This window comes from Thermobia domestica, chromosome 1, assembly GCF_964235325.1.
Source record: "Thermobia domestica chromosome 1, izTheDome1.hap1.1, whole genome shotgun sequence".
NCBI classification, from domain to species: Eukaryota; Metazoa; Arthropoda; class Insecta; order Zygentoma; family Lepismatidae; genus Thermobia; species Thermobia domestica.
Window position 1 is genome coordinate 259,144,133 of NC_137454.1, and position 13,947 is coordinate 259,158,079.

The 13,947-nt window shown below is 34.5% G+C and overlaps 1 protein-coding gene across 2 annotated transcripts in view; it reads right to left on the reverse strand.

Annotated features, from left to right (window-relative positions):
* Sply (Sphingosine-1-phosphate lyase) overlaps positions 1–13,947 on the reverse strand; it is a 143,905-nt gene that overhangs the window by 20,177 nt on the left and 109,781 nt on the right. For both annotated transcript variants that reach the window (XM_081725969.1, XM_081725977.1), the window contains exons 6-7: positions 7,258–7,467; positions 2,618–2,753 (exon numbers count right to left, since the gene is read on the reverse strand). In XM_081725969.1, the coding sequence (XP_081582095.1) occupies positions 2,618–2,753; positions 7,258–7,467 (346 nt within the window). The remainder of the gene's footprint in view (positions 1–2,617; positions 2,754–7,257; positions 7,468–13,947) is intronic.

The window sequence follows — 13,947 nt, forward strand, 5'->3', positions numbered from 1 at the left end:
TGTGCTTCGGATTCCACGTTAATCAGCAGGCCCCGTCTCATATAGCCTCGTTATTGAAAGGGACGTTAAACTCAAAATCAACTCTTTTCCAGTAAGTAAAGCATTATAAGGGAAACAACCTACAGTAACGAAATTTAATAGAGCTGAACTTTTCAAACATTTATTTTTATGATTCCCTCTTGTGGACCTCAGAAAACATGCAAAACGCAGTATTATCACGATCCATTTTTTTTTCAAGTGTACCACCATATACATTACTCCCACTCAGAGTTGACGAGAGAAAAATTATACATATGTTCATATACAATACTATTTCGTGTGACGTTGAAAAGAAAGAAAAAAAAATGGAGGTTTCAAGGTAATAACACAAATAACAATGAATTTCTGCTAATGTTCCTCTTGTTCAGGCTAGAAAAATCCCGGACGCCAGATAGCCATACGACTGGAAATACGAGTCTGCCAGCTAGATAATTTAAACCCACACTATGTAGGCCCATGTATCAAATTGTATTTGTATTATTATGGTGCCTAGTTTTGAGAACTGGAGCATAAGTCAGAAGAAAAATTTTCGAACACTGCTTTTGATCATGGATGCTTTTTCAGCAGCCTAATTCATCTGTCTGCCTCTGTTCACTATAGCCTTCTTCAGCTTTAAACTACCGCGGTAACTACGAAAGCATTTCTCCTTGTGGAAATATAATAAAACAGTAAAGACGCTATATAATACGATTTTTATAAAATTAAAATAAGAATAGTTGTAGCAATGGTGCGTGGTGATCAATTAATAACATGTAAAGTAAATGGTAGAAACAATGTGAAGGATGTAGTGGGATACAAATTTTTAAAAGATATTACGAGAATTTTAGTGCAAAAAATGCTATCTTTGTAGCTGTAGCACAAACAGCATGGAAATTCACTACATTTATAACATGTATGCCGACAAATTTTCAATATTTACAATTAAAAGCGGGAGAAATATATAGACGTCAATAGAACATGAACTTTCAAAACACTGGGAGCCAAATTTTCAAAATAAAGAAAGCTATACTTGTAGCTATAATATGGCAGTTTATTCTAAATCTTCGCTTGATTTATTTTTAATTTGAATTGATGTAGAAGTTAGAGTCCCAATGTTTCTGGTTTAATAATATAATAAAATAATCTTGCTGATACATATATATATCTAAAATATGTGTAATGATAGAACATTAAAGATTATTTTATTTATTTATTTAATCTGATTTAAACTACTCGCTGAACAAAACAATACGTTTAACGTGTAACAGTTTCGCCAATTATTTATTTTGACTTCATCAGACACATATGATATTAATAGTGTCTGATGAAGTTAAAGTGGATAGTTGGCGAAACTGTTACACGTTAATATTTTTTTACAATAAACGTATTGTATTGCTCAGCGAATAGTTTACATCAGATTAAAGTCTGTCAAAAGCAAAGCTTTTACAATGGAAAATATTTTAGTGCATTTTAAACTAGGAGAAATAGGTCTTATTAACACATTATTTTTACACACATTAAGTATTTTGCTTATTTTGTCACCTTTCTTTCATTATTCCACTAGATTTATTTGTAGTTTACAGTAAGAAACTGCCATATGAAAGCATTCCCTGATGTTTTGAATACGGCTCAGAGGGGAACCGATATATGACGTCACGCCAAACATCTTGTCTCCGTTGCCGTGAGGTAAGCAGCGCATTTTTGTGGTGTTTCAAGTTCTGTATCTTCGTAACTAAGAAATCACGAATTGTAATTTCTTTCTCTTGGCTTATGAAAATTACACATCTCAGCTGGGCATTTCAATCGTACCAACCCAATATTTTAAGTTTGTTTCTATTTTTTCTCGGGTCTTATTTATGCCTTGTCCCTCGTCGACGTCTTTTATTTACCTGCCAGTACTTTTTGCTCCTCTTGCCTTGATATTACAACTTTGAATTTATCTAAATCTGTATCTCACTGTTTTCTTTCCGATATCTCAATGCTTTGTACTTTCGCTATTTTCTCTCAAACTATTAGATAGAGGCCTGAATAACAGTTTGGCCTCTCACAGCTTTTAACATCAGTTCCAGATCATGTCTGCCTTGCAAATGTAAAATATGATTTATCTATTTGGTTTACTTCATCTGATACCAATATCTTGCAATGCTTTTCGGTGGATTTTGTGTGTGTGTGTGTGTGCGGAAATCGAGTAATCAATCCGTAAGACTTTTTTTTTTGGGGGGGGGGGGTTGTTGTTGTTGTTGTTAAGAGTTCAAAATCTGTCGATTCCTCTACCAAGAACAAGGCAATAGTACCGCTTTTGGGGTCTTCTCTTTTCTGCTATCTGGGAAGACATCCGATGAAATATCAGTATCTTCACACAGGGTCAACCTGTATCCGCATCAAGTGATATTTATTCTTACTCATTCCTCACTCATGCGTTCACGCACTTCAAATATATGCTATGACGGTCAAGTATGAGAAACACTTTTTCTACGTCATACTTTCTTGCATTAAATATAAAAAGCTTTTACGTTAAGATTACTATACAGATTTTCACACCATTCATTGTGAACAAAGAAAGAAAGAAAGAAAATACTGATTACTATGCAATACTAACCTCCAGCTCGTGATCCGTTGAACGAGGGAGATGCATAAACGCCACCAGGCCAGTTTGCCACGAAGAAATATTGTTCATGCAGATATTTTGGATCAGTATACATCACTAGAGAGGAACCTTTTGGAGCAAAACCGTACTGAAAGAAGTATTCATTATTTCATTTTAATATACACAAAGAAACAATGAAATACGAAATCTTTGAAACAATCTTACTAATTTAGATTCAAAAATGACAAACCGCGTAAACCTAGCCCCTATGCTAGACATTCCTCTCAGATATTATCATAACATCATATGCAATCGACTACTTTCTGCATAAAATGTTATTGGCGAAAATAAATCCCATGTGAGAAGTAATTATTTCCAAGCTCTTATTTCATACAGGGCAAGATTACAGCGGAAACGTTCACACGGATATTTAAAGATTGGATATTATTAAAAATTTTGAATCTGTGTCAGATGAATCCTTATCAATTGCAGATAAACGCAAACGAATTAAACTAATTTACATCTTGACATTCTGTTGGTTTTGGTTTGGTAGGTAAACTTTAGAAATTAAGGCACACTATTCTCAAAAAAATAATAACCATTTTCTTTTTATCGGGTAAGAAACAAAATAAATACGTTTTGTTTATCACGTAAAAGTAGATTATACATTTGGCCTTATATTAAGTATACAAATGGGTATCAAAATAATGGAACCACCACGAGAAAATGCAACTATAGTGTGAAATCACAATCAGGGTTCTTACAGAATTACTTTTATCATTTTCCCTGATTTCCAGGTGAAAAACCAACCATTCTTCCTGACCCGCGACATTTAATAAGATAATGGTGCACTGATGATGAATGCCTGTAAAAGCTAAATAAAGACTTCAGCCAGTGATTCTCAACCTGTGTGCTGCAAAAGATCAGCAAGTTTCCGTCTGCAACACTATACAGTAGACAGAGCCATACAAAAGGCTAATAATAGTAGACACGGAAACCAGTGTATGCTAACCAAAGAAATGCTATTTTGAGCTAGTGAAGAAATTTTATTTAACATCTTCAAATAATATTACACATTAACGTTAGATTTCTTTAAAATAACAATAATAATAATAATAATAAAAAAAAAACTCTCAGAAATTAGTTACCCTTCTCCCCAATGAGCAGCTGTAGCTTCAGAAATCTTAAAAAAATGTCAACAAATTGCTTCTGTTAATTTCGAAGAAAATAAGAAGCTCTCCTAAACATTTAGTAAACAAACGAAAAAACAATACTTTAATGGAATTCAATATTTCTTTGAATTCAATAAAACGAGAAAATAAAACAACGAGACACTTTTCAAAATAATGTGTAAATGTATATGCAGCTATGAGAATGCAAATTGTGAATTTTTCCCCTCAGACGCAAAAATATTTGAAAGTTTAACATAATGAAAGTTACGGGGAGCGAACACTACAGCTGCCCATGCCAATTCCCTAACCTTTATTTTCTTGTACCGATTTTTTTCAGTTATTGCAATAGATCCTAATTGTTATCACAATAAAACATAAATTTATTATGTTATACATATGCAACATATTAAAAGGTAACAAGAATTTTAGGAATGATCCAAAAAATGGATCAAAAGATTGCGATCTTAGCCGATAATTTGTTTTTGGATCAGGAGCTACAAAATTTTTTGAACGGCCCCTAAATCGAGTTTTTTTTTTTTTAATTTTATTTTATTTTTTCGGAATAAGCGTATCATACTGAGTTAAGTAATAGTTTGGGTTGGCTACACTATATATAGTTCTCGAGATATAAGATGTACAAGAACATTTTAGACTGAATGAAATATATTGGATTCTTTGGATCAGGGGACACAAAATTTTTGAACGGACCCTAAATAGAGTTTTCTTTTTTTTTAGGGAATAAGCATATCATACTGAGCTAAATGATAGTTTGGGCTTGGCTACACTATATGTAGATCTCCAGATATTAGACCTACAAGAAAAATTTCGCCTGAAATATATTGGATCTTTTGATCGAAAAAGAACTTAAATTATATTAAATAAATAGGAACACTACTTAAAAGATTTAACAATAATAGCTATAATTACTTGTTTCAGTTACTTAGATTGACTGCTTTAAAATTTTAATCTCACTTTCAATTTCTTTTGATTCCAATCGTTCTTTTTTTCTTAAGTCATCTCTCTTTTCATTCTAGTTCTTTTACCTCAGCCAAATACTACCTGAGACCTTCCATTTTCTCGTTTCTTCCAAAGCCGAATTGTATCTTGTTCTCGCACCTTTTACAGAAGTTAAGAGTTTTGGATCTGAAGCATTGAGACATCTAATTTCACCTATGTAGGCCAATCTACCAGTTGTCATTGGGATACTGAAAAAGCCTCTTGCAAATTTTCTACCAATAATCTTTTGTTAATAGAAATACTTGTATTTCCATGTGAAATAATCCATGTCATTTCCACAAGATTCCACAAGTGTTTGAATTCACTTTTGCCACTTAGAACTGATTTATAAAACAACTCAAGATTTGTTTTGCTTCCATCTGAATTAAAATAAGACGCCAACACACTTTTAAACTGCTGAAAAAAAATTTAAAAAAATCGAACTTTTGCTGAACTAGCTCTGCTTTAACACCATTGAGACGAAACGATTGATGGAGTATTTCCAAGCACTTCGTCATCCTTATCCGGGCAATTTTAGGTTTATGCAAGAAAATCTCAGGATCAAGGCATGAAATGGCACGAGTAAGAGAATATCTAAAAGAACATTTTTCGAGTATTTTTTTCAGTAGTGCCCATCAGAAATTTTTGACAATCACTGAAGAAACGGTACTTGTCTACTTCCTTGACATCTTTAAGCTTCCCAATGCATTTTTTCTGCCCCGAATCTATATCTACATTCTTTGGACTTTCAGATTACTTTTAACTTCTAGAGCATGCCCTCAGTCTTCTTCATTGCACATCGGCATTTAAATTTTATCATATATTCTAAAAAAAAAAAAAATGTTTACAGTCTATTACGGTGTGAACAAGCATTGAATAGCAGTAAATTACCCTCATTTAATTAACAGTACTTCTACACTATTATGTTCCTAACAGAAAGAAATGAAACCATTTATAACGTGAAGTGTAACAAATCAAACTATCTTCATAAATTACATTCTTAATATTAGAAATAATGTTGTGTACAACGATACATGAAGTAGTAACTACTTTACTTAACAAGTTTACATACTATAAATACAACTCTTAAACTCAACGAAACTCATTTACTTATAGTGCTTCTTTCAACAAATAATTACTGAATTATTGGCTTATCTTAACAAATAGGTAAGACGGATAATAGTTTCATTTTCTGAGAAAAATCTCCAATTTTCCCTGATTTCCAGGTTAAGCACCATTTTCCATGAATTTCCCTGACATTTGATCTTTGTTTCATTTTCCCTGACTTTTCCCTGTTTTCCAGATTTGTAAGAACCCTGCACAATTACCGTACAGAACAGCTCTAATTCGCAGAGGAATGGACAGGAGGTATAGTTCCTCCCAAAGTTCATGAAACCACGTATCAACAACTACGACAGTATGACTAGGCGCATTGTCACCTTAAAAAATTACGTCACTGGTTGGAAGCAGCATTTGGATATGAAATTGCAACCCATAGCACCACAGGGCTGTCGCTGTATTTCATGGTAGGTGAAAGAGGAGTCATGAACCATATCACGCGTTTCCAATCATTGGTAGTCCACCTTCTTGGCACCATTTTCTTCGCGCTAAAATCTTGTAAGCAGCGATCAGCGATCTGAAATTTGAACTCGACTACGGATGTTGAGGTTATCCAACTCGCGTCGGACTAAGATTATCGCAATAGTATGTTGCAAGTGCTGACTGAGTTCCGCAATTGCTCTACAGTACTTTGTGATCCGCATTCGTTCAAGAGGATCGTCATACGAACTACAGTTTATATCTGTGAGAATGGAAATTCACAACCAGAGTGATCAACCGGCTAAGTGTTTTCCAAAATGCTGCTTTAGAAGAATCATCGGTATCTCCTATCACGATCACATCCACAATGGAGAAATCCTACAACGGTCAGGCTTTAAGACTTTATTGATAACGGTAACGGAACGCCGAATGCAGCTTGCTGGACACATTCTACGCACTCCAAGCACCAGCATTCGGAAACAGTACTTCAATTTACCCTCCAGGAGAGAAGAAAATAACACTGGCCTTAAAAAACTTAGCGTCACACTTTTGTGGAAAACTTGAAGCTCGTTAACGTCTCCTATATATAGCAAATATGTCCAATTATTGCATATGGCGTCAGAAGTTTCCTCAGAACACATTAAAAAAATAACAGAAAAGGAAACACTCACAGTTAATATCACTATCCGAATTTCTACAATCAAACTATTTCATGGGTATCTCTTGCATCATAAGCGTGGGCGGCGATTTCATTCCAAGAGATTTAATTCCTTATTACCATGTAATATATAACAAAGGGCATAACAACAGAATTAGTATTACAGTATACTTCTTGTCTGTAATGAAATTGCATTCAGTCGCTTTTACAGTATCATTATACATAATTATTTTTAACATTTTTTAGAGTAATAATTTAATTAGGCCTTTTTTATTTACTAAATTTACCTTATGGGTGTCTGCAGATATACTGGTAACGCCTTTGACTCTAAAATCACATGGGGGAATTGAGTAGCCGGCATCGTTCATGAAAGCAGTCACGAAACCTCCAAGACATGAGTCCACGTGAACAGGAATATTATACTTCACACCTAAGGCAGCAATATCCTCAATTGGATCTATTACGCCATATGGGTAGCAAGGTGCTGACCCTACAAGCTGAAAAGAAATTACTACGCATAATACATATAATTCATGTTAATACTAAATGAAGTGGATACTAAAACAAATTCATTGAACATCATAAATAAAAGTTTGTTTTTGTTATACTTCGAAATAAACATATACGTACCACTAACTTACATTAAATCATATCATATTTTGAGCTATGTTTGGTATTCTTTTAAAATGGTCTGAATGTCTGAACAACGAATAGTGGAAGAAGGAAAGAGTACGAGTACTTGTACTCTTTGGTGTTATATTAGCAAAACATATGGTGTATTATCTACTTATAGAAGCTATTCGACACATATTCATAAAAGAGTAGCTCACCTTATGCCTCCGTGTTTATTACTTTAAGTGAATATTTCCTTCCTCTGTGGGAACGTCATCAGCACCAGTTTTATTATTGTATCACCAGATTCTTACTTTTACATCTCCTACTGTAAGTTTTCTTTCTTTCTTTTTTTTTCAAAAAAAATAAAAACAATCAGTGCAAAGTATTTAGTGACTTAATTTTGATTTTTGATTGCTCTTAATAATTATTCCTGTATATTCTATCAATTCATTGTTTTTACAAAAACACTATTCACATAATTAATTATGCGGAATTCCACAATATGTATTTAATTTATGCTCTAAGTGGTTGTCCCTCAATTCATTTTTGGCTCTTGTCATCAACATCAATTCCATTGGCAGATTAACACTCCACAAGTTCTGTGAATTTTAGGACTAAGGTGATTGAACACTTGTCTGGCTTATGTAGTTTGTCAATGACATTTCTTATGAAACCAAGTTCTACATTTTTGTTGGCATCTGGTATGAATTTGTGAAATAATTTTCGATTAACAATTCAACTCCAAATGAGGGCAATGTGTCTAGATCCAGTTTTTGAAGTGGTGTGATTATTCTCAGAAGACATTTGTTAAATTAGATTCTATTTAGTTTCCTTAATAAGACTGCTAATCTTCTCAATGGTGACATTCTATAAAATAGAAACCACCCGTAACACAACTATAAATATAAAAAATATTGTTAAATAATTTTATGTTATACTTCAGATGTTGATTATATTATTCCATTTCTGATCTAGGTTGTCCTTATCTAAGTTGAGTTTACGTTCTTTGGTCCTATATAAACTTTCCTTCTATATTATTGGAACATGGGTATAAAACTGTGATATATTCTGTTATTTACTGTATCTTGCAGGTGTTTCGAGAGGTCGGTCGGAAGGGGAGGGGGGTTCTCCCTTAACGTCCCTAATATTCCACTTAACCCTGATTGAAATGTTCCTCTTTGTCATACCAATACAAGATTCATTACATTCGTACGAAATGTTATAGATTCCTGAAAAAGCCAATTCATCCTTGATTTTTTTTCTTTTTTAATGTTGATAGGAAACTTTCGAAAGTGGTACCTGATTTTATTCCGAAATTGCTGCCAAAGGTAAATTCTATTTTCTTTAACCTTTTTTTAAAGAAAATAGTCAATACTTTTTGCATATTTTTTTCGGTAAAATCAAGTACCACTGTCGAAAATTACTTATCAACATACAACAATTATTTCAAGAATAAATTGGCTTCTTCAGAGATGTACAATATTTTATGTGAATGTAACGAATTCTATATTGGTATGACAAAGAGGAACATTTCAACCAGGGTTAAAAGGAATATCAAAGATGTTTAGGGAAAAGAACCCCTTCACTTCGGGCCTCTCGAAACATCTGCAGAATACAGGACATAACATAAAACGCGCCACGGTTTTATCCCCACGTTCCAATTATACAGAAAGAAATGGTTTTCACTCCATTTTCATCAGGACCTAAACTCAACTTAGGTAAGGACAACCTAGATCGCAAAGGGAATAATATAATCAGTATGTGAAGTAGAACATAATATAATGGAAAATATTTATTAATATTTTATTATATTATTTATATTTATGTTACAGACCATTTAGTTTACACAACTTCACCTTCAAGAAGTTTAGCAATCTTATAAAGGAACCTAAATGGGATCTCAACACGTGTTTTCTGAGAATACTTGCATTATTTTAAAAACTGGATTTAGATATATTGCCCTCACTTGGAGTTGAAATGTCAATTGAAAATTATTTCACAAATTCATATCCAGTGTCAACCAAAATGTACCTTTCAGAAGAAATCTCATTGACAAACTACATATGCCAAATACGTGTTCATCTATCTTGGTTCAAAAATTTACAAAATATGTGAAATGTTAAATCTGTCCCTAGTAGAATTAATGTTTACAACAACCAAAAGTGAATTGAGGAACAACCACATACAGCATAAATTAAATACATATTGTGGAATTCCGCATAAATTATTAATCTGAACAGTGTCTTTGTAAAAACAGTGAACTGGCAGCAGAAAATACAGGAACAATTATTAAGGGTCATCAAAAATCGAAATTAACGCTTCCCAAGCGAAATTAGTTTCTTTAATATGAAACTAAAATTTAATTTTTTAAAAAAACGGTATTTTTGTTATATGGTCAAAAGTATATTTTAAGAGAGAAGAAAATAGATGTAAAATGTTATAAATATCCAGTCGCCTATATTTGAAAGGTCTCGTTTATTTACTGGTATCACATCCTTCAGTTAACGTTTTTGAGTGTCTTTTCTAATCTATCTAGTTATATCATAAATACTGTCACAAAATTTGGAGTGGCGCTGTAAGCATCCGGAGTGGCACAGTGCTGTCATCTGTGTATAAAGCGGAAGATGCATGTAGTGTGTGTTTGACTGTTCATGACACACGTTGATACTGTACTGAGTCCTGATGGAGCGGGGCGATTACGAAAATCGTGTAGCAGTAATTGCACTACACAAGACAGCAGGTGAGATTTTCAACCTCCTGAAACCCCTACAAATAAGCAAGATACAGCAATACACCGTGACTGGGACGGAGCTGACCCGCAAGGAGTGGCAGACCACGAACGGTATGAACCCCGCAGGTCGCAGTCGCAGCAAGAATTCGAAGAAATCCTGTTCGAACACAAAGTGCGATGGCTGCTGAGATGAACATCAGCAGAAATTCCATGTCTCTTGCGCTCAGGAGTGACCTACATCTACGGGCGTATAACGGGCGGACTGATCACTTTCTGACCCAAACATTAATGTCGCAGAGGGTCCTTAAAGAGACTGTTGCGGTGTTACGCCAACAATCTGCACAGAAAGATTCTGTTCACTGACGAAAAGGTGTTCACAATTGAGCAGGCCTATTACATCCAAAATGACTGTGTGTATGCCATGTCATCTACTGCAGCTGCTGAGGCAGCTCCAATGGTTCAGAGGGCACATCAGTGATGGTTTGGTGGGGAGTGAGCTACTCAGGCACAACCCAGCTGCATTTTTGCGAAAAAAAGGTGTTAAAACATTTGCCAAGGTGTACCAGGACACAGTGCTAACATCTGTAGTGAAATCACTGTCTGCTACCATGTTCCCTGGAGAAAGGTGGACCTTCCTGCAGGATTCCGCTCCAGGCCACAAAGCGAAAACAATCCAGAAGTGGCTGGCACGGAACGTCCCCGACTTCATTTCTACTGCTGATTGGTCTTCTAGCAGCCCGGACCTTAACCCGTTGGTCTACAAACTTTGGGCAGTCCTTCAGGCAAAGGTCTGCCATAAACGGCATCTATCTGTCGACAGTCTGAAACAATCCTTGACCCGGGCAGTGAATAATTTTCCCATGGACGTGGTGCGTAATGCCATTGACCAGTGGCCGGACAGACTTCGTGCCTGCATCAAGGCTAAGGGGGAACATTTCGAAAAATGATTCGTGCGTCAGGTGTACAACATATCAATGTAAAATAAATTGCCTTGGTGTTAATACTCTCTGTGTTATTCACATTCAAACTTGTGACAGTATTTATGATGTAACTAGGCACATTCTTAGCAAAGAGGATATGAAGGATAGGATCAACTATTAAAATGGGCTTCAATCCGTGCATTGGTGGGTGCATAGAGTATAACCCACTCACTCAACTCACAACTCACAGTATAAGCCGTTCCCCAGCACACTATCTACAAAAGAGCTGCATTAAAGGACCACGCCACTAATTACTTTCGTCCTCCACAGTTAACTGTTTTTGGACTGTTGGTTACTTGGTATTCTCTGGCGTCGCACTACCGCGAACATTGGAATATAGCTATATCGAAAATTATTGAAGAATTATTGATATCCTCTAGTGAAAACGATCAACACTACATTTGACATGGGATATTCGATTTACCCCTATACGTGAGGAAAAGAAACAACACAGTATATGTAGGGTTTGGGAGACCCCTGATTATTTCTATGATATTCATTAGTTTCTGAACAGAAATTATTTTATTTCTTGTTACATTTATGCCATTTATAACATTTATTTTGAACATCACGTGCACAATATATATATCTATATATCTATATATATATCTATATATATATCTATATATATATCTATATCTATATCTATATCTATATATATATATATATATATATATATATATATATATATATATATATATATATAAACATTTGTCTCGAAAAAAAAAGTAACTCGAAAAAAAAAAGAACACAAGATGTTGTCCATCATAAACATAATTGGTCGGGGATCGTATCAGGGACTCCACGGACCAGAGAAGTGCTCTACCACTGAGCCACCGTGTCCTCTAAATCTTTGCTGAGGTCTTACAGTCACTACGTACACTGTCTAGCGTTATCACTTGCGCGTATATTCACTCACTCTAGATTAACACTTACGCATATATTCGTCATTCGCTCGGGAAACGGTTGAGTTACTGAACACTTTGCACTAATTGTTCTTTAAACAAAACAAAACTTACAATAGGAAATGTAAAAGTAAGGATGCATTGAAACAGTAATAAAAATGGCGCTGATGAGATTCTCAGAGAGGAAGAAAATATTCAATCAAAGTAATAAACACGGAGGCACGAGATGAACCATTCTCCTATGGTGTATTATTTCTATTTACAAATTAACCTTTTATGTGCAAACTAATTTGACCTAAATTTAGAAACAAACTAATTAACTTCGTTACATCAATTAAGATTAAAAACAAATACACTGATTAATAAATAATGATGACAATTGGATCAATTTACTTTCTCTTAAGCACTGTTTGATTCAGCTTGAATCATCTAGGTTTATGGCTAAATTACTAGAAACGTAAAATCTGACTATGTAAGACATTCTTCATCTCTAGCGGACATAACGAAATATGTGAAAAGAAAAGACGAGTCATAAATCGGATTTAATCTAAACACAACATGACGATTAAATTTCACGAAGTAAGCTGAAAAAAAAAAAAAAAAAAAAAAAACTCCTTGTAAAAGATGGAAGTTATTGGAAGAACAGAAAGAAACGGTTGGAAGCAATTAAAGCATTCCGGGTATTAAGAGTGAACTCAACAAAAGCCTGGAATGCCTGGAAATGAGGCGTTCGAGTAGTAATACTCTATGGCAGGCCAGTTCTCCTGCCTATATTATAGTTTGTAGAAGTCGTTCCTTTTTCCTTTTCCTTTAGAACAGTGGTTCCTAACCTTTTTTTGACTGACGACATGAAAGCTATAAAACAGTAATTCTATATAGTACTGATCATTGTTGTTGCAGCTGGAGGCGTTTACTGTTACAATCTGTATCAAATTTATTTTAACTGATAATTAAACGCATCGTGATTTTTAAATTCTAAAATTTCGCGATTCACCCTACAGGATTGCACGACACACCAGTGTGTCGTGCCACGCTGGTTGGGAACCACTGCCATAGAAAATACAGTTCCAAAATAAACGGACCATTATTTTGACCGTTCAAAGTGCATGAATAAAAGAGTGAACAAGCTTTCGTTGAGTTCGTCCGTACTGACTCAATTATTTTGCACAGAAGTTTTTAGCACTCTGAAGAAATCAACAACACGTGAAATGTGGACGATAACCGTAAGATATGCATAACCTTGCTTACGAATACGAGACCTGAAAAGAACGCTCCAGTACATGTCACTTCCTATGCCATACTCACTATTTGACTTAGCTACAAACCAACTAAATATTTCATTTATAAATATCTTACAAATATTGCTCAACACAAGACTTCTTTATATGACTGCACAGTGAGACACTAGAGTCAAAAGCAGAACATTTTATTAAATTTCTTGAAATAAATAATATGAAACTAAATGCACGTTATGTTAAAAATTCTATAAACTGATGATAAGAAAGCACATGCCTGATAATTCTCAAAACGTAGTCTTTCTAAACGTTGTACATTAATAGTTGTATTTCCTATATTGCAAGCATCTTCAATAGTTTAGAAGTTAGTGTTGATTGTAAATGATAGGAGGGTGAATCGTGCCAATGAATGAATCAGAAAAGATACGTTAAAAGTGAAACAAATTCCAATTTACACTACATATGAAGGGTACGGGGAAAAAACAAGGAATGTCCATGTATGTGCTTTTTC